The following is a 19,188-nucleotide window of genomic DNA, read 5'->3' on the forward strand; positions in this document are numbered from 1 at the left end:
CCAACCTGGAGGAGGGGTGGCAGTAAACAGCCTTATCCAATCCATCGCAGGCCTGGCACGGCTCCAGGGCATAATTAAGGATATTCTCTGAGGTCACAACAGGGAAGCCTAGGTTAAAAAAATAACGAGTAAGTGGAATCCTTCTAATTATGGGATCTGTTGATTTGAGATCAAACCACATGAAGAGGTTGGGGCAGAGCTGCTGAGGCAGCGTCAGGTGCGGGCAGTAATTGTGCTCCTAATGCAGGAGGACAGGGTGACGCTTCCTGCTGAGAAAGGTGACCTGGTGTGCCCAGGGCCGGGCAGGGGGCTCGGGGATGTGTCCCCAGGGAGCAGAGCATGGGAAATCATCTGCAGGGATGGGACACGGGGAGCTGCGTCCCTGGGGAGCCGAGAGGGGAAACGGGGGGACACAGCTCGGGGGACTGTCCTGCCGTCCTGTCACCCTGGGCTCCTGCCTTGGCCCCAGCACACCCCTCTCCGGGCTCCTGCAAGAGCAAACCCAGAATGACACCCCAGCAATTTGAACTCCTCCTTTCTCTGCTGCCTTTTTCTCTTTCCTTCTTGCCCTTTCCCTTTTCTCCCCTTTCCGGCTCGCAGGCCGGGTTCCTCCAGCTGGGCTGCGGCCGAGCCGCACGTGTCCCTGCCCCAAACAAACGCAGCGCCGGCCGGCCGCGCTCAAACACTGCCATTATTAAAAAGAAGATTTTAAAACTCCGCCCAGCCCAACCCTTGGCACGTCCGGGGGAGCCGGGGGAGGTCTCACAGCCTCCCCTCCTGCCCAGGCAGGGACGGGTCGGGGGCTCCTGCCGCCCCCCGGCCGCCGCTCCTCCCCCGGCCTGCTGGATTTGCTGAGCATAATGGGGCTGAAACAGCTCAGAGCAGTCGGGCTAAATATATCCCGGTTGCTGGGGAAATAAATAATAAACAGCGGCGCGGTGGGGATGGCGGCGAGTCCTTGGCTCTGCCCGGGCTGCGGGGCGGCCCCTGCGGCGCTCCAGGTACCGCGCGGGGCCACAAAACCCACAAAAACCCACAAAACCCCACAAAACCCCCACAAAAACCCACAAAAACAACACCCGGGGCTCGACAGAAAGCCCAAACCTGGCAAAAAAAACCCCAAAATAGCCGGCAGTGGAACAGAGGCAAAAAGCGGCAGGTGCATCCCCCCGAGTCGGAAATATTGATGATGGATAACGGCTGCGGCAAAATTAGGAAGGTTTAAAAAGGGACAAAGCACGTCCAGGATCTCTGGGAGTGGGAAAGGGAGGGCAGCTGGACACGGGCTGCTCCATCGCTGTCCCCTGTGGGGGTCCATCCCTGGGAGCCGGCTGCAGCGGGGGTGGCACTGTCCCGGCGTGGTGACACGGGTGTCACCGCAGTGCCACGGGCCCGGCTGCCCCTGGCTGGGGTAACCCGGGTCGGGACGAGCCTGTTTGCTCGAGAGCTGGGGCAGCCTTGGGAAAAGCTCCTTGCTGCTGCCAGGACACGGTGCCACGGGCTGGAAAGGAGCGCTCACCCTGGTGTGACCCTGGGGAGGGGCTTTGGGCAGGGCATGGACACGGGGAATGGCTTCCCACTGACCGAGGGCAGGGTTAGGTGGGATGTTGGGAACAAATCCTTCCCTGGCAGGGTGGGCAGGCCCTGGCACAGGTGCCCAGAGAAGTCTGGCTGCCCCTGGATCCCTGGCAGTGTCCAAGGCCAGGCTGGACAGGGCTTGGAGCAGCCTGGGACAGTGGGAGGTGTCCCTGCCATGGCAGGGTGGCACCGGCTGGGCTTTAAGCCCTTTCCAGCCCCCTGTGCCAGGGAGATGCTCACCCCGGTGGCGCCTTCACTGCCAGCCACATGCCAGCCCTCCTGGGGCTCACCCCTGGAGCCTCTCCCACCGCCTGCCCCTCCTGCTCTGCTCTTCGCTCACAGGTGGCTGCGAACAAAACCTCTGCAGATGTTTAATGATCTGATTGCCCGGGGTAACAGCTGGATGCTGGAGCGGGGCAGGCCTGGGGGAGCAGCTGATGGGAAGCAATGGGGGCTGTGGGGGGCTCCCGGAGAGATGGGGACACAGCAGGGACACAGGAACGTCCCTGTGGAGATGGGATTGCTCCGACTCCCCCCACTCCCAGCGGCAGACCCTGCCCTGCCATCCCCACCTAATCCAAGGCAGGCTGGTCTCCGGGGCACCCGGCTGCTGCACTTTTTCCCCTTCCTGTGTGCGTCAGTGAGTTTAGAGCCCAGGTGTGATTTTCTAGACCCTTTTGTCTGAGGTTTAGAAGCAGAATAAGCTTCATTAGCAGAAGGGAGGATTTACAGTAAGTAATAGGTAGGTGCTACCTCGTGAGCTGTCAGCATTGTGCTAAATTACCAGCTGAGCCCGTCTGCAAACAATCAGCCGCTCACCCACAGAACAGAGCTTTGAACAGATATTTCTTTAAAAAACCTTTGCTTTTCATCGTTATTTCCCAAAAGCTAAAAATCTGAATTAGCCCAAATGTAGAAAATACCCCTGCTTTAAGGTTTCTGGTTCGTGAGGAGTTTTAAACCACCACGCACTCACTAACACTTCTCTCCACCCCCGGCTCTGGCTCTGTGCGGTGACTTCTCCCTTCAGCTACCCCTGATCCATCCCTGGTGTCCATGGACCAGGGCTTTGGCCTCTTCTCCAGGCAACCAGCAACCGGACAAGAGGAAATGGCCTCAAGCATCCAAGCCCACCCCAAACGCCAACCCAATCCAACCACAACCTGACCCAATCCCAGCCCAACCCCAAACCCGGCCCAACACCAAACCCAGCCCACCCCAATTAATCCAGCTGCCACCAAAGCCAAACCAAACTCACGGTGCGCTCGTGGAACATCAGCCGTCGATGTGAAACATGGCAGGGCTGCACCAGGAGACTCCTCTGATGTCAGCTCCAACAGACATCACTGCACCGTCTCTTTTTTTTTGGTTTAATGCCCACAGTGACTGGCCAGGGGCTGTGGGAGAGGCTCTGCCCATTGGCAGCGTCACCACGCAGCTTTCGTTCCATTTTGACTGATGATTTTAATATTAAGCATCAAATGCTGCGTCAGGCTGGTTTAAAAAAAAATAAATAAATATTTCCTATCTTTAATTTCTCTTGGAATAAACCAATGTTTACTACAGTATTAACGCTGGCCCAAATGGGAACATTTAGTAAGCGCTCCAGACAAGTTTTTCTTTTAGGAAAATTTTAATTAAAAAAAAAAAACCAAACCACTCCACTGGCTCTCCTGTAAGAGCAATAACTTCTGCCTCGGTTTGATTTCCTTTCCTCCAGGAGACATCTTGTAAATACATCAGCGTGGGACTTTTGTTCCCAGAAACTCTCTAGGTAGCACATCCAAAAGCTCCCGAGTGCCTCTGGAAAGGAATTTACCCGGGTCTGAGTAACTGGAGTATCCAAGGAGCCGAGGGGGGACCCTGCCCGGAAAGGTTTTGTGGGGACACGGCGGGAGCAGCGCAGTGCTGGTGCTCACACAGCATTGCTAAGCAGGTCCCCAAATACCCTGACCCCAAATGAAGCCTTTTGGAGGGCTCCTGGCAGGTTTGCAATTGCCATTCATCCCCAGCCCTCGCTCTGCTCCGGCGGCATCCCGGGGAGGCAGGAGGGACAGGACAGTTACAAACACAAACAGACAGTGCTGACAGATGCAATAGTGAGGGTTTTTTCTGAAATCCTTTCCATTAGGCCTCCCCATCCCTCTCCCACCCCCAGGGAGGGGCTCGCATGCACCCACCCCAGGCAGGGCCAGCCCCGAGGTCCCAGCACAGCCACGGAGCGATGCCGGCGCTGGATAAAGCCTGGCCTCATCCTAAGCCAAGGCTGGATACAGCCCAGCCCCAGCTGATGCCAGGGCTGGATAAAGCCTGGCCTCATCCTCGCCTTCAGGAAAGCCAAGAAATAGCACAAAAGTTGGCTATAAAATCCAAGGATGGAGATGAACCAGCAGTGTGCTAGGGAAACACCGCATTTTATCCCCACAGACCTCTCACCCTCTTCATCCAACACCTCAGAGCAGAGAGCACGAGGCAGTTTGGGGACTTCACCCCTGCCCAAACCATACCAGCCATGTGAGGGGCCCAGAGTGTTCCCCAAGGGGTCGGAGTGTTGTGGAGAGGGTGTGATCCCATGGGAATGAGCTGTGCCACCCACCCTGGAAAGCAGGAAAAAAAAATTGATTGCCTTTTTCCTCCTTTTTTTTTTTTTCCCCCAAGACAAAAGCCCAGGAAGTTTAATTACTGTGGACGAAAACGTGAGGAGGGCTGAAATTTCAGCTCCCTTCTCTCTAAGTGACACCAGGAGGAGAAGGAAGCAGCAGCTCCAGGCTGGGGTCGGGGGCTTTGGAGCCTCTCAGTGACCAGCTTCAAATGTCCTTTGCCTCTCTCCTTACAGCTCTTCTAAAAATATCAAATATAGATCTTTTCCTCATAATATTTTAAGATACTCTATTTATACATTAATCCTTTCAAAAATAAAAAGTGACACATAGAGCAATTCAGTCACTCAAGAGTCTTTAAAACTGTTACAAAAAGCCACGACATCCATCCCCAGCGCCACGGGCTGGGGGCTCTTTCAGGACTTTCTTCTTATAAAATGATTCCAGCTCCGAAAATCCCGGCTCTGCAGTCAAACAGCGCTCCTTCTCCCACCCTGCCCCTCCAAAAGGGCCTGGAATGATGAGGGGGTTGCACACCGGCCCCGCCGAGCCCTCGAGGAGTGTCCATGGAGGCAGGAGCCGGGCTGCTGCAGCCGAGGGCTCGTCCCTGGCTCTCCACAGCCCCGTCCCGGCCACTCCAACAGCAAATGCCCGGCAAGGATGGAAAAAAATTCACCCGGCACCACCAGCACTGCACAGACTTGGCACGGAGGAGGCTGCAAGCAAGGGGAGGCCTGAAAAACAACGCTGGAGAGAGGCAGAGGCAGCTCCAGCAGGGCACAGCAGCAGCCTGGGCACTGGCAGGAGCGTGGATGCGTCTGTACAGTGGGATTTGGGACGGGGAGGTACCAACCAGCCGAACAACAGAGGTGGGGATTGTCTGGACCCTCGCGCAGGCCGAGGGTCACCCCACAAAACCAAAATCCTGGAAATAAGAGAAGAGTTCGAGAGGTTTGGGCCAAAACATCCTCTCTCCGCCGAGCAGGTGCCTGCCCAGCCCTGCCAGCCCTGCAGAGCCCACCCGGGGCTCGCTCTCGCCCGCAAGAGCCGGCGCGGTGGGGGCACACAGGGGACACCCCCAGGGCTGCCCGGCCACCAAGGGAGCTCAGCCCCCAGCCCTCCCCTGCCCCAGGGCTCGGGGTGCTCCCCGGCAGCACTGAGAGCAGCCAGGGAAGGCTCCGGGAGCACAGGAGTCCTCCTCGGCGGGACCTTTGGCTCCCTGATGCCCTGCACAGCCGGGCAATGTCCCTCCGCAGGGAATCCTCGCCTCGGGGCCATTCCCGGTCTTCAGCTCGGCCCCTGGGAGCACTCTGCCGTGTCCCTCGGCTGGTTTTCCACGGCGGGGATGTGGGCTTGAAGCACGGGGGGGTCTGTCCGTGTCCCCGGGAGCATTCCCCCGCAGCGCCGCGGGAGCGGGAGGAGCGGCGGCGGCTGATCCACACAAACATCCAGCAGCGGGCACAGGGCTGTCCCCACCCCGGGCACACGGTGGCAGAGGGCACAGGGGCCTGCAGGACTCCCCATGGATACCATGGAACGCTCAGCAGCGGCTCCGTGCACCCCCCAGTTATAGGAACTCCACGTAGTTCTCAGGGATCAGTCCTGTCTTGCCGTTGAGGGTCCCCTCCAGCCAGCCGGGCTCCTGGGATGGGTGAACTGCAGACACAGGGGAAGGAAGGGCACGTGAGACCTTTAACATGTCATTCTTTAAGAAAGGAAACTAACAGTTAAAGATGGTCTTGAAGGTCCCTGCTGACCCAAACCGTTCTGTGAGCACGCCAAGGCAGCGGAAGCGCTCTGTCCCTGCCTGCTCCCCGTGGGACTCCCTGGCCTCTCCTTCACCAAGTGCAGGACCAGGGGAGCTGCAGGCTCCAAATACTCCCTGGGGCTGCTGGCCTGAGGGAAGTGAAGTGATTGGGATAAAAACAGGGGCTCAAAACTTCCTCCAGATTTGAGCTGAGATCTCCTGGAAGTTGGAGAGAACGTGGTTTACTCCACCACATGGTAACTCCGCACATCCCGGCTTGGCCTGGGCCCAGGCTGGGAGGGAAATTGCATTAGGGAACAATCCCAGCGGGAAAGCAAACCCTGCAACCTGATTGTGTGCAACCAGAAACCCGATCAGTCCTCAAAAGCCTTTCTTTATTCAATCAACTCCCAAAAATCTGCTGATTTTGCAGGAGCCAGGCCAGGGTTACGCCCGCAGGCAGAGGAATATCCCCCCTCCCACCATAACGGTGGGAAGCCAGTGCTCCAGAGCTCCTGGAGCTCCCTGGCCTCCGTGACTGCAGGTCTGGCCTCGGTCCCTCACTCTGTGTCTGGGGGCGGCTGCACCAGGCACCAGTTGAAGTGGAGCTCTCAAAGTGCCCCGTGGGCGCTGCTCCCTGTGGGCAGCAGCAGCCCCAAACCCCAGCTGGATGGAGCTGCTGCTCGGCCACCTGCAGCCCCAGAGAAGCTCAGAGACAAACCAGGACCTGGCTCCAAGTACTGCCAAGATCCCTCTGCCTTCGCTGGGGTTTGTAAAGCCCCTTGATCACAGCAAGACTCCCACCCAGCCAGGCTGGTTCTACCTCACGTCCTCCAGCCAACGTGAGCCCTGGCTGCGCTGCGGAGTGACTGGAACACGCTGCGGACTTTTTCCCTTGACTAATCCATTGATTTTTATCAGCAAACATAATGTATTTAATTCAAACTTGTTCCCCTCCTAGCTGCTCTGATTCCCACGGGCCCTCAGAGGGGAGACCATGTTTATTTATTAGATGACTGTGGAGCTGCTTCGGAGAAGGATTGTCTTTAATTCACATGTATTCGTTCTCCTCCCCTTTCTGCTGCCTTCGCCTTTATATCCCAGGGCAAAACCAGTGCCTGCGGTAGCAGCTTCCCAAATGACAATGCTTAACGTTTAAAAGCCAAGAATGACTTGGAAAGCAGCAAAAAGTTTTGTCTTTACACTGGGACTGTAACTAAGCCAGAGCTGCTCAGTTCCACAGGGCACAAACTCCTGGTGCAGGAAACACCAAATCTGTGTTCATTAGCACGACCTCCGAGTGAGCAAAGCCCACCTGCTCCAGCACTCATATCCAGAGGGGGGAAAAAAAGCACACGTGGCTTTCCCATCTCCTGCAACAAAACATTTCGGCAACACCACCCGGAGTATCTGTGGTGCTGACACGCGGAATCTAATCTCCCCTTCGCAGAAACCCTCTGGGAACGGCAGTGTGCACGGCAAAGCCTGGGGCAGGCACAGCTCTCCCTTAAACCCGGAGGGGCGTGGGTGCACAGGAGGGCTCTGCAGGGTCCCCCCAGGCCGTGGGACAGGCAGGGGGACAGGCAGCACTCACCGTTGTCGAAGACGGTGCCGGCCGTGAAGGAGAGCTCCGAGTCGTGCTCGGCCTTGCAGGCGTAGAGAGCGCGGGCCTTGCGCAGGGGGGAGCTGCAAGAGAGGCCAGGGGTGGGCACAGAGCCCCCCACAGCCCTGCTCGGGGCTCTGGGGCTCATGGGGGGCTGCTGGGCTCCTCCTGCGCTGCCCAGGGACCGGGAGGGAGAGGCAGCAGAGGCTGAAGGCTCCCGGGGATGATGCTTCACCGCAGTGCCAATCCCAGTCCCAGCCCAGCTGGTACCACCTGGATTGGAGCCCACGCTGGTGCCCAGACAGCTCCCCAGGACAGCTCCAGGCTCTAGGATTCTGTATCTGAGGGGCCACCACTGAGCAGAGGTGGGCACAGAGCAAAGGCGGCAGCAGGTGCTGGCAGCGACCCGCTGCCTCCGGCCCCGCTCTGCCAAGCCCACCCAAGTGCAGCTGCAGCCACAAGGAGAATCTCACAAGGAGGAATTAGCACTTTTGGAAGGTTATTTCAAAACAGAAAGGCAAGAGCAGGTCCGCGAAGAATTTGCTGCACTTCTTTAGAGCCTGCACGTGAAGGTAAAAAAGATTTAACAGCCGTTAGATTCTGCTGGAAGTGTCAGCGTGCCCACGCTGCAGGGGAGGGAACTGGAGCAGGGAGAGCCAGGAATGGAGCAAACTGCTGGCAGAGAGCAGAAAATGAGGGACCTCAGGGCTCCTCAGGCACGGCACAGGCACACACAGCTGCACCTGGAATCCCCACCCTTCCCTCCCAGCTTTGGGCTGGTGGAAAGCCGGGACACTGCCAGGCTGTGGTGACAGTGCCAGTGCCAGTGCCAGGCTGGCCCTGGCCACTCCAGCAGCCAGCCTCATCCAGCACTGCTGCTCAGCTGTGACACGGCCAAGGGAAGTGACGAAGTGCCCGCAGGAGCTGCTGGGGTGGGGAACAAGGTGTCACCATTTCAGATCAGTGGTTTTACCCATTTTTATCCTTCTGAGGACCTGAAGTTCCCCTGAGTTCCCTGGACAAGCCCAGGGAAGCAGCAATGCTTCCCGGCAAGAGCAGTTCCCCTCCACAGCAAACCCGGGTGCTGGGGATGGCTTTGCTGCAAGGAGAGCCCCAAAACAGAGACACCTCTCCTCTCCAAATTCCAGCTGCCTGACACGAGCAGCTCCCAAACACTTAAAAGCCAGGATGGGCAAACAATCCTCCCACTCCAGAGGGTCCTTCACTGCCGGGGGGGGCACCGCTCACGTGGAGTGCTCGAGACCATCAGATGAGAACCAGGAGGGATTTTCAGGCTCACAGTGAGCCCAGGGCACGATGGCATCGCTGGTGTCAAGGGTACAGCCCTGGGCAGTGCCTGCTGTGGTGCCAGGCCCCCCAGGGCACAGCGGGACCCCAGGGGCTGGCACACAGCTCAGCTGCTCCAGGAGCTGCTGGGAATCCTGCACTGGGCCATCTGCAGCTTCCAGGAACGATTTGCTCCAGTGATGCCCAAGGACCTTTATCCTGGGCACAGTGCACCCCGTGTCCATCACCCTCCCGGGATCCCAGCCGAGGCTGTGGCCAGAAAACCAGGGATGGCAGAGCTTTCCAAAGGCTCTCTACTCCTCGCAGTACACTTCTTACCTGTTGCAGAGCAGAGCAAAGCCAGCAGGAGCTGAGCTGAGCCCAGCAGTGACACAGAGCACAGCTCCTGCTCCCCCCACCCGGGGGCTGCAGGCTCCAGCCAGGGCTCAGGGTGTTCCAAGGGGCTCTCCCGGGGCGGGAGGGTTTGAAAGCTCCCCTCTTGCTGAGTGCAGACAGCTGTGTTGGGTGGTTCGAGCAGGATGCCAAGGGAAAGGGAAGTGAAGTGGGGGGAAACCGGGGAAATTAAACAGAAATAGCAAAAGCAACAAAAAGCCAAGCGAATTGTGCAACAGACCTGATGGGGGATGAGTCGCTGGACGTAGAGGAGGTGGGCATAGGGCTCGATGGTGCAGAGAACATGGGCCAGGACGGTGAGAGGGGTGACGTTGGGCTTGGATTCTGAGGGCTGCAAGACATAACCAGAGACCTTATCAACGTGCAACCACAGCAACAAACAGCAACCCAGAGACACAGAGACGACAGCCGACGATAGCGAGTGCCTTGGGAATATTCCCAGCATGAGACACAGCCACGAAATGAAGTGCCAAGACCTTGGGAAGGGTTTCAAGGCTGGATCTGCATTTGTCTGGACAACAAGAGCTGGATCTTCCAATTAACCCCCCTCCTCCATTGCCCCGTCCATGGCACCTGGCAGCCCGTGTGCCCAGGGTCTGTGCTGGCAGCACGGCCACTTACCTGCCTCGTGCTCTTCCAGGGTTCCCAGAAATAGCTGCTGGTATTTCTGGATATCAACGATGCCAGCGAGCAGCCTCCACCCCCCTCTGTCTGTCACTTGTGGTGCTCATACATTCAGTGTATAAAAATGTCATTGATTTTGTTTTCCATGTTCTACATCCCTTTTTCCCCTTGTGCTGATTCCCGAAGCCACAGAGCTGCCAACTGGAGCTGAACCCAGTTACTGAACTGGTAATTGCACACAGAAGGTTTTGGGTCCTTCCAAACTGGTTGATTCAAGTCATTCTAAGGTTCACCAAAAAGCAATTATTGCACTAAAATACCAGTTTGACTCGATTCATTTACTGCTTCTCTGCTGAGCAACTCACTGGCATTCCCTATCCAATTCAGCTTAGAAACTGCCTCCCTGATAAAACACCAGAAATCCCCCTCCACACTGCAAATGCCTCGGTAAAAACAACAAGTTTGGTAAAATCATCACGACTTATGTTTTTTTCCTTGAGAGACAGTACTTCTGATCACAGAGGTCTGTGATGAGGTGGGGACAGGGCACAACCCCCAGGATGTCCTTATCCCTCAGCCGAGGCCTCCTGGGGTAGAGGGAAGGGATTCAGGGAATGGTGGCTGCCGAACATGTGAAGAATCTCACCCCTACAGGAGTTCAGACCAAAGTTTAACCTTCCCCAGTGTCCTCCAGTGTCACCATGGGGGGATATTTATGACGTGGATGCTTTCCCCTCGGAAATTGGACCATCTCTGCTTAAGGCCAAACTCTTGGCTGGACTCCTTGCAGAAGCTGTGTCACTGGATTCAACAGACACTGATAAATTCCCTCTGAAATTACAGGCAACACCTTTATTATGTCAGAAAATTATACACAGAGAGAAACGGGATACAGCAGTGAATGACTTCACCAGAGGCTGGAAAACAGGGAATGCTGTCAGGCAGGCTATCAATGAGACCCTCAAAAGGTTCTGCTAATAATAATAATAATCACCATTTAAAAACAATCCTTTAGCATTTCTACCATCAAAACTGTCCATCTTTTGACAAACGAGTTTTCCTTAGTCTTTACCAAACCTGCCAGCCACTGGTACTTACCAGATACTCCATCTATTCCCACCCCCAAAACTGGAGCTGCTACCAAGGTCACCAAGCCATCCCAAACTGCCCACACGAACCCTTTGAGCACCAGCTCCTTCAAAGAGATGGCCTAGCAATTCCCAATTCTCCAAGAGGAGAAGGTGGGGAGTCCCTGGCCAAGGTGGGACTTTGAGGAGCCATGAGCTGGCGACCCAAATGTGGCTGAGCCCGTCCTGCTGAGAGTGGCCACCAACACCCACCAGCCCTCCCACCACTGTGGCTGTGGGCAGCGAGCTCCAGGGGCAAGAGACATGGCACTGGGTGTGCCGGTGATGGGGTGGCCACTGGGACATGGCACTGGGTGTGCCAGCACGGGATGGCCACCGTGTCTGCCACCGACCCTGGTCCTCTCCACTGCATGAAGGAAAATCCAATGGCACAGGCTCCAGGACTGGAAATTGCTACTGCACTTTCTGAGATGAAATCATGGCGAAAGAATGCAGCTCTCATTGCTCCTCAAGTCGCTCTGTCATCGCTCCACAACTGCGAGCCTGCTCCGCTCATGACAGCAGGGAATGCAACCAGCAGGATTCTCGGAGTTACTAGGGAAAGAAGCCTGAAAGAACCACCCCTCGGGCCAGCCTCTGCATAAGAACTTGTCACTAATTTGGAGCAGGATTTTGGTGTCTTTGGATCCTTGGTGGCACAGAAAACACTCTGTGCCCAGCAAATCCACGGAGAGAATGGCTCAGTAATGCCAGTGTGTGCACTGCGGTGTGCAGAGCACCCCGTGCCCATCAGAGGAGATGAACACAGTCCCGTGGGGACTGAGCTGCTCTCCAGGTCCTTCCAGAACATTTCCTCAAGCAGAACCCACGGACAGCTCAGGACCCATCTGAGCTGCTCCCCAGCACGGACAGACCCTGGGCTGTGATGGGTATGAAGGGTTCACCTCCCTCCCATGGAATACAGGTATTTATTTTCAAGCTGCTGCTTGAGTGTCACCTTCCTGAGCTTATGTGACTGCCAGACTCGAGTCCTGCCTCGTTGGAGGTGTCAGTGCAGGTGAGGGAACGGGCTATCCCGAGGTCTCTGGCGTTTCACAAAACAGTTTTCTTGTAGGATCCAATTTCATTTTGTTTCTCACAAAAAGAGCAGAGCTGGTGAGAGGCTGAGGGGAAGTTCTGGCTGCTGCCAGAAGTGTCAGCTGGATGGGTTTTTTTCCTTCTTCTTACTCGGGAGGGCTTTGCGAGGGACTCTTCCTGTTGGGTGCACAGTGGAAACAAAACAGAGAAAATTGCTAAGAACCAAAACCACCGGAATCAGGAAACAAAGAAACGGCTCGAATTAGAGTCTTCCAAAGTGAGAACGGACCTTTCCCCAGCAGAAGCAGCTGGGGAAGCTCCACGAGTGTGCAGCCCAAGGCATCCTGAGGCTCTTGCCCTTCCTGCTGGTCTGACCGCACCTTGGAAGCAGTGGCTGAGATCCCACAGGGAGGGAGCACTGCTGGGCACGGAGGGCACGGTGCCACAGCACCTGCAGGGCCACCTGCACCCTCCACTCCATGTGTCCCTCCAGCAATCCCACTCTTCCAGCAAACACAGCACTTGGAAATGAATTTAGGAGCCAAATCCTCCTCCCTGCTTCCCGCGCCGGCCGTACACGCTGCCTTTCCCATGCAGATGTTTAGTTTGCTGCCCAAACATGTGAAAAAAAAAAAAAAAAAAAAAAAGCAGAAACTCTTGTTTCAAGACTCCGCTGTAGTTGCTGGAGCTGAAAAATTTTCTTTGTGATCCCTTCTCCTAACCTGCCTCTTTCATTCCTCCTCCTCCTCCCAGGCTGCCTCTGGCGCTCCTCACCCGGCTCAGGCCCCCGAGGCATGTGCAGCTCTCAGAGCCCCTCTCAGCAGGTCTCCAGACAACTTCTGCTGCTTTGTTCTCCTGGCTGGGAGGACATCGGTTCCACTTCAAACATGTTTACAACTTGTTTATTTTTGTGGAACTCGGGGCTATTTCTGCCACAGAACATCTCACAGCTATGGATGGGCAGAGCCCACTGATGCATTCCAGCCCTTTCATGAAATCACCTCAAGAATAAACAACAATAATCCCACTCTGACACGACCAGTACCTGACTGCAGTAAAATACATCAAGGACCACCCAGCCCTTTGCTCCCTGATCTATTCCTAGCCGCAGAACATAAGGTTCTTCTCAAAGGTAACAAGAAAAAAGAAAATTACAGCTTTGTGTAATGCCAGAGCACTTCAGCTCTGCCGAAACAAGGACAAGACTGCAGCTCACCAGCAGCCATGGCTCTGTTGCCTAAATGAAATGGGAGGCAGCCTGGGTTTGGGAAGCTCACGGAGCTCAAGCAGTGCTGCAGGTCCTAGCAAAGCTTGGAGTGATGGATGGGCTCTAGGAAGCAGCTCCTGGGCACTGGCAGCACCACCCCAGACCTGACCATCAGCTCACAGGGCTCCATTCTGGCAGGGCTCTTCCTGTGCTTGGTGCTTTAATGCAAGAAAAATGATGTTAAACTCTCTGCAGCGTTACTCTCTCGGGAGTAATGTTGCTGCATGCTCGCTTGGGTGGAAAAAATGACACATTTAGAGAAACAGGCAGCTAAAATGGCCTGTGGTCAGCATCACTTGTCCAAAAAAATCTTAAATTCCTCAGTACAGACCTTCCCCACATCTCCATTTACCAGTTCCTCATCTCCATCAGCACAGATTTCAGGATCTTCTTTCCAACAACACGGACGTGTCCCTCTGTAATCCTGATGACACCCAGCACATGGGTTTGTCTTGTCACTTGGCTGCTTGGCTGATTTCCCATGTGTGGGAATATTTCCCTGCTTTAGTCATTTCATAAACCATCTAAAAGCTTTTCCAGTTGAATGAGAGAGGCCAGGATGAGCTGTGGCTCTGGGGAGGAGGGCTGGAGCTGCTGTCCCACGTTCCAAGCGCAGACGGATGGTGCTCGATGGTGCAGAGGGAGGAGATGACAGGGCTGCTTTGGTGCAGAATTCTGGCACGGAGCTCAGAGCCTGCTGCTCATGCTGGAGGCAGTGAGGGAGTAAGCAGAGAGTCAGCAATGGATGAGTTCTCAGCATGAGCAAGCGCTGCAGGAAGGAAGCTGCAGGAGCAGCCCGGTGCCAGCACAGGTGTCCTCCCGCCAGGTGAGCTCCAGGTGACATCGTGACATCTTAACAGGGAACAGCATTTCAGTAACAGCTGCACAATTCGTTTAAAACAGAGATTTCCCAGTATCACCAGCAAGCTACAGACCCACCAGTGACTGCTCTCCCAGGGTCCCAGCACTGGGACAGGCACGGGGAGATGGGCAGGGCAGGGAATGGAGGCAGCCACGGGTCCACATAAACCAGCCTGGACAGGACACAGAGAATGGCTGGGGCTGGAAGGGACCTTAAAGCTCACCCAGTGCCACTCCTGCCATGGCAGGGACACCTTCCACTGTCCCAGACTGCTCCAAACCCTGTCCAACCTGGCCTTGGGCACTGCCAGAGATCCAGGGGCAGCCACAGCTTCTCTGGGAACCTGTGCCAGGGCCTGCCCACCCTGCCAGGGAACAATTCCTGCCCAATATCTCACTCCACCTTCTGCACAGCAGCTGCATTTTCTGCTCCCTCAATACCCCCCCCTCCCTCTTCCTCTCTGCCCAAAAGGCTCTCAGCAGACTCAAAATCAGGCTGGAGGGTTCGATGCTGAACCGAGTGCTTTCAAACTGTGTTAAAGTTCTTAATTATTAATAGAAAACTTGTAATGTGGCAGCAGGGAGCCAAACTGGCAGTTTAGGAGGGAAGTGTTGGTAAATCAGGAGCCAGTGTCTTAGTCATGGCTTCTCCATCGTGCCACAGCTTCTAACATGAGATAATGCTGCAAGGCTGGGTACATTAGTCACCAACAAATTCTGTTTGCAATTAAGCAGAACTCAACAGCCCTCCAGAAATCTCACTCCTCTCTGGCATTCAACGCTCTGCTATCTTCCATCCCCCTGAAAAGAAAACTCTCCCATCTGCCACCCCAACAACCATATGGGATCCTCGGAAAACGAAGGAAATTAAAGTCCCTGTGGGATCACAGCTCCCAGCTCAGCTGGGGGAGGGGGGGTTTGGGAGGATCAAATATTTGAGCTAAACACATCCTGTGCCCCGGGCGGCCCCGCAGCGCTGCCGAGCTGCCTCTGCCAGCCACAGGCAGCCCAACCCGAGCTCTGTGGCTGAGGGTGACCTCCTTTTGGGAACCTGGAGCTGCAGGGAAGCTGAGGGACACAGAAGGACGCTGTCCTTGCTGCCAGCCAGGGCACGACAGCCCTGACCCCTGCCCAAGGCTCCGGTGGGTCCAGCCCTGCAGCACCCACCCCTTGCTGCCCCACTGCCCTGGGAGCCTGGTTTTGGGTGCAAAGTGAGGGCATTTGGTCCCTATTTCCCCAGGCCAAGCCCTCCTGTGGCTGGCAGAGCCGTTCTGCTGCAGGGAGCCAGGAGGGACGCCCAAGGAAGGCAACGGGGGATCCGCCTGCTCTGCCCCACACGAGCCCCAGAGGAAAACAGTGCTCTGCCACCACCCCAGGAGGGCACAGATTTTGGGACTCCCCCCACGAGCTGGCACTGTCAGCTCTCCAAAGGGAGAGAGGTTCCTTTCACATTTTTAAGCAATTTCTGGAAACGACCAGAACAGTCATTCCCCACCGTAAAAAATTCGTTCCTGGCTAAGGAATATTCCCCACATAACTTGAGAGGAGGCCACTTCCAGGGTCAGATCCTAACAGAGAACAAAGACAGTTTCTTTGAGCCTCATCAGCACCATGGGCTCAAACTCTCATTTTTTAGCATGTAAATCTCCTCCCTGCAGCACGAGGAGCCAACACTGCCCACGGAGGGAAAAACAATGGGGACTCCTTGGGCCTGAGAAGGTGATTTAAGAATAATGGACGAGTAAAGCCACTGCACAACAGTTTTCTGCATTTTCTTGGTTTCCCTGATTTGGTTTTGTCCATTTGGCCCCGTGCTGCTTTGCGCTGCAGCACTCTGCAAACACCAGTTACGAGAGCTGATCAGAGCATTTCACTGCAAACCCCAAAGACCACAACACCGAAACAACCCAACTCGATCATATTTATCAAAAGAAACGCCATGGTAGTTCTGTTCTTTCTTTTTTCATCTTTTCTTGGTTTTTTTTTTCACTTAAAACCACCAAACTTTGTAATAACATTTTTGCCTCAGCAGGTCTAACCAGCAGAACTCTCCTCCTGCAGTCTCCCAGCCCCTCCCCGTGCAGCCCAGCTGGGAGGTGTGAGCACCACAACCCTCCCAGTTTACTGGCCCAGCCTCAATTTCTCTCCCTGCCATCAAGCTGGACATGTAACCTTGGAGAACCCTTCCCAGTAATCAAATACAGCAAAGATTAATACATTCAATTCACTTTTTACTGGTTGGGTATTTTTCCACTTCTTATTCCTTGCGCTTGCCCAAACCTCCCTGTGCTGCACCCACCCAGCACTTCCAACCCAACCTCCTGCTTCAGCAGGGGCTGGAAGGGACCTTAAAGCTCATCCAGTGCCACCCTGCCATGGGCAGGGGCACCTTCCACTGTCCCAGGCCGCTCCAAGCCCCAGTGTCCAGCCCGGCCTTGGACACTGCCAGGGATCCGGGGGCAGCCAGAGCTGCTCTGGGCACGCTCATCGTCCATTCAGGGAAGGATTTCTTCCCAACATCCCGTCTAACTCTGCCCTGTGGCAGTGGGACGCCCGGCTCCAGAGCAGAGGGGCTCCAGCCCTCGGAGCACGTTTGTGGCCAAAGAAGGGGATAAGCTTTCCCTGCTCCCCGGGCTCCCCCAGGGTCTGCAGCACGAGCCCTGGGCACTGTCTGGAGCAGGGAGCCATTCCCATGCCTCACCTCCCTCCCCAGCTCAGCTCGGCACAGTCTGAAGCCGGAGGGATTCCCCTCGGCTCCAGCGGTGACACCGCTGCCGGCACTCGTGTTTTCCCAAGGGGTGCGGAAAACACCAAAAGATGGCTCAGGGCTCCTCTGTCCCAGCAGTTCCCTTCTCCCTGCCCAGCCAGGACACCTTCCCCGCAGCAGCATCCCTCAGTGCCGGGGCACGGGGCCAGCCCTGGGGCTGCTGACAATGTCCCAGCTTAGCACTGCCCTGTCACCGGGGTCTGCACAGCGGCCGCGGCATCGGGTTACCCCCAGGTGAGGGCAGAGCGCTGCCCTGACAGCTCCAGCTCATTTAGGAGATTAACGAGGCGCACGGATCTGCTTTCAGAGGAGACGCGATGTCTCTGCGAGCCAGCAGCCCTGCTCTCCTCGCTGCCTTGCGGGCAATTGTCGGCCTTTTGCTGGGAAATGGGATGGGGCGGCAGGGGTGGTCCCCATCTCAACCCTGCTCACGTCCCCCCTGCCAGCGCCGGCAGCTGGAGCCGCCGGGCACGGGGGAGCTCCGGGATGCTCTCAGCATCCCCAGCGCTGGGTGGTGTGCCTGGAGCCCGGCACCGCCTCAAAAACACTCCCGGAGCCGTCAAAAGACTTCTACAAGGGAGAGGCTGGGCTGCGTCCCTGGCTTTGAATTTGGTCTCCCTAAGAAAAAAAAAAAGAGGGACCAAAGAATGCACTCGGCCGGTTCTCTACCATATTTCATCCGAGGTGACATTTATAGGCGGCAGGAAGACCTAATGTACCATCATTTTGCTTTCAGCGGGCTCAGTGAAAGGTTTGGCTGGGCTCACGCTTGAGATTCTGCCCAAAGGAAACTCGGACGCCGACTGAGAGGGAGCTGGACGTGGGGGCTGAGCAGGCTGGGCAAGCAGAACACCCCCGACCCCAAAATCAAAGGGGGGAGGGCAGGCAGGGGAGGAGAAAGAGAAAAAGAGAGGCCTGGCCAGCAGGATGATGCTCCTGAGCTCCACACTGCAGCTCAGCACACAGAGTGCCTGTGCCTGCCCCAGGGAAAGCTTTGGTGGAGCATCTTTGATTCCTGCATCCATCCCCCCACAGCGACTGGGATGGATTTCAAATCCTGCTCTATTTGAAAGTAAAATTTCCACTAGCCAATATTTGTCTGAGGCAGTTTCTTTGAAGAAGATGCTGCTATGCAGCGATCTCCACACTAATTACAGGAATTAAAAAAGCAATGGAGTGCAAGATCCTTTTTTTTTTTTCCTCCCAAGGCTTTCCAGAATGCTGCCTCTTAAGCATCGTGTGCCGCTGAAGTTTAAGATGCTTTTTTAGAAGTCTTGCAAGGAAACCTAAATTAATTCAGCTTGTGAGAAGCACCCTTAGATGTTCCCAGAGCACCACCCAAACAGAACGGGGCTCTTCAAAGGCAGAAACATCTGAGGAGCCTCCTGAGGGGCAGCGCTGGGAAAAGCTGCAGATGGAGGGAGTCAGGCTGCAGGAGCTGCGGGGTGGCCTGGAGTGTGGAGCCTCCGAAGAGGCCATTTATCCGTCCATCCGTCTGTCCATCTGCGGCCACTCACACACCCCCTGTGACACCAGACCCCAGAGGAGCAGAGCCATGGCCAGGACAGGGCAGAGGATTCAGAGCCAGCCCCACGCCATCCGTGCTGGGGCAGGAGCGACGGGAGCCTGCCCCCGTTAGCAGAGGGCTCCCAGCCTGACAAATCACCTTTGTCTGAACGGATGAGCTGGGAGAAAATGTTTTGATATATGACCACTGGGTCACACGGGGCTGGCCACAGGGCTGGAGATTTGTTTTATGAGAATATTTGGCTTCATTTTCAAGTTCAATTTGTGGAAAGTTTCTAGACCAAGAGCCGACTGAAAAGCGAAGGAGCTGAAGCTTTGCACAGTTGTTGTGCCAGACTCCAGGGCCCGTGGAAAGCCCACACAGCAGGAAAACAGATCCCACCTTTTCCCCCTGTGAGCCCAGAGCAGCACACAGAGATGATGGAGCAGGCAGGATCCTACTGCTGGGGGCTTCTCTTACCCAAATATCCCTGAAACATCCCACCTCCAATGGAAATTTGTCACCTCCCTCTGCCCACCCCAAACCAACCCCTGCTCCTGCGGCCCACAGGCACTGCCCTTTTCCACACATCTTAAAATACCTCATCAAGGACACAGATGCTTAGAAAATACATCCTGGATTATTTAAGCACAAGGGAAAGAATGCACGGAATCATTCAAGTTGGAAAAGACCTCCAAGATCACAAAGTTCAACCTTCTCTATGAAATCTGCACATATACATGTATATTTATATATATAGAGAGAGAG

General features: G+C 55.6%; 1 protein-coding gene across 3 annotated transcripts in view; it reads right to left on the bottom strand.

Annotated features, from left to right (window-relative positions):
- Positions 1 to 4,516: 4,516 nt before the first annotated feature.
- Positions 4,517 to 19,188, bottom strand: part of ARHGAP26 (Rho GTPase activating protein 26) — a 97,460-nt gene continuing 82,788 nt past the window's right edge. Inside the window, exons 21-23 of one of the 3 annotated variants that reach the window (XM_066197505.1) lie at positions 9,450 to 9,560; positions 7,520 to 7,611; positions 4,517 to 5,834 (exon numbers count right to left, since the gene is read on the bottom strand). In XM_066197505.1, the coding sequence (XP_066053602.1) occupies positions 5,746 to 5,834; positions 7,520 to 7,611; positions 9,450 to 9,560 (292 nt within the window). In that variant the 3' untranslated portion in view covers positions 4,517 to 5,745. Of the gene's footprint in view, positions 5,835 to 7,519; positions 7,612 to 9,449; positions 9,561 to 12,089; positions 12,196 to 19,188 lie in introns of those variants that run through there. The other 2 variants (XM_066197506.1, XM_066197507.1) reach the window with 2 other exon arrangements.

This window comes from Chamaea fasciata, unplaced genomic scaffold (assembly GCF_029207755.1).
Source record: "Chamaea fasciata isolate MVZ Bird 193981 ecotype frontalis unplaced genomic scaffold, bChaFas1.0.hap1 SCAF_15, whole genome shotgun sequence".
NCBI classification, from domain to species: Eukaryota; Metazoa; Chordata; class Aves; order Passeriformes; family Sylviidae; genus Chamaea; species Chamaea fasciata.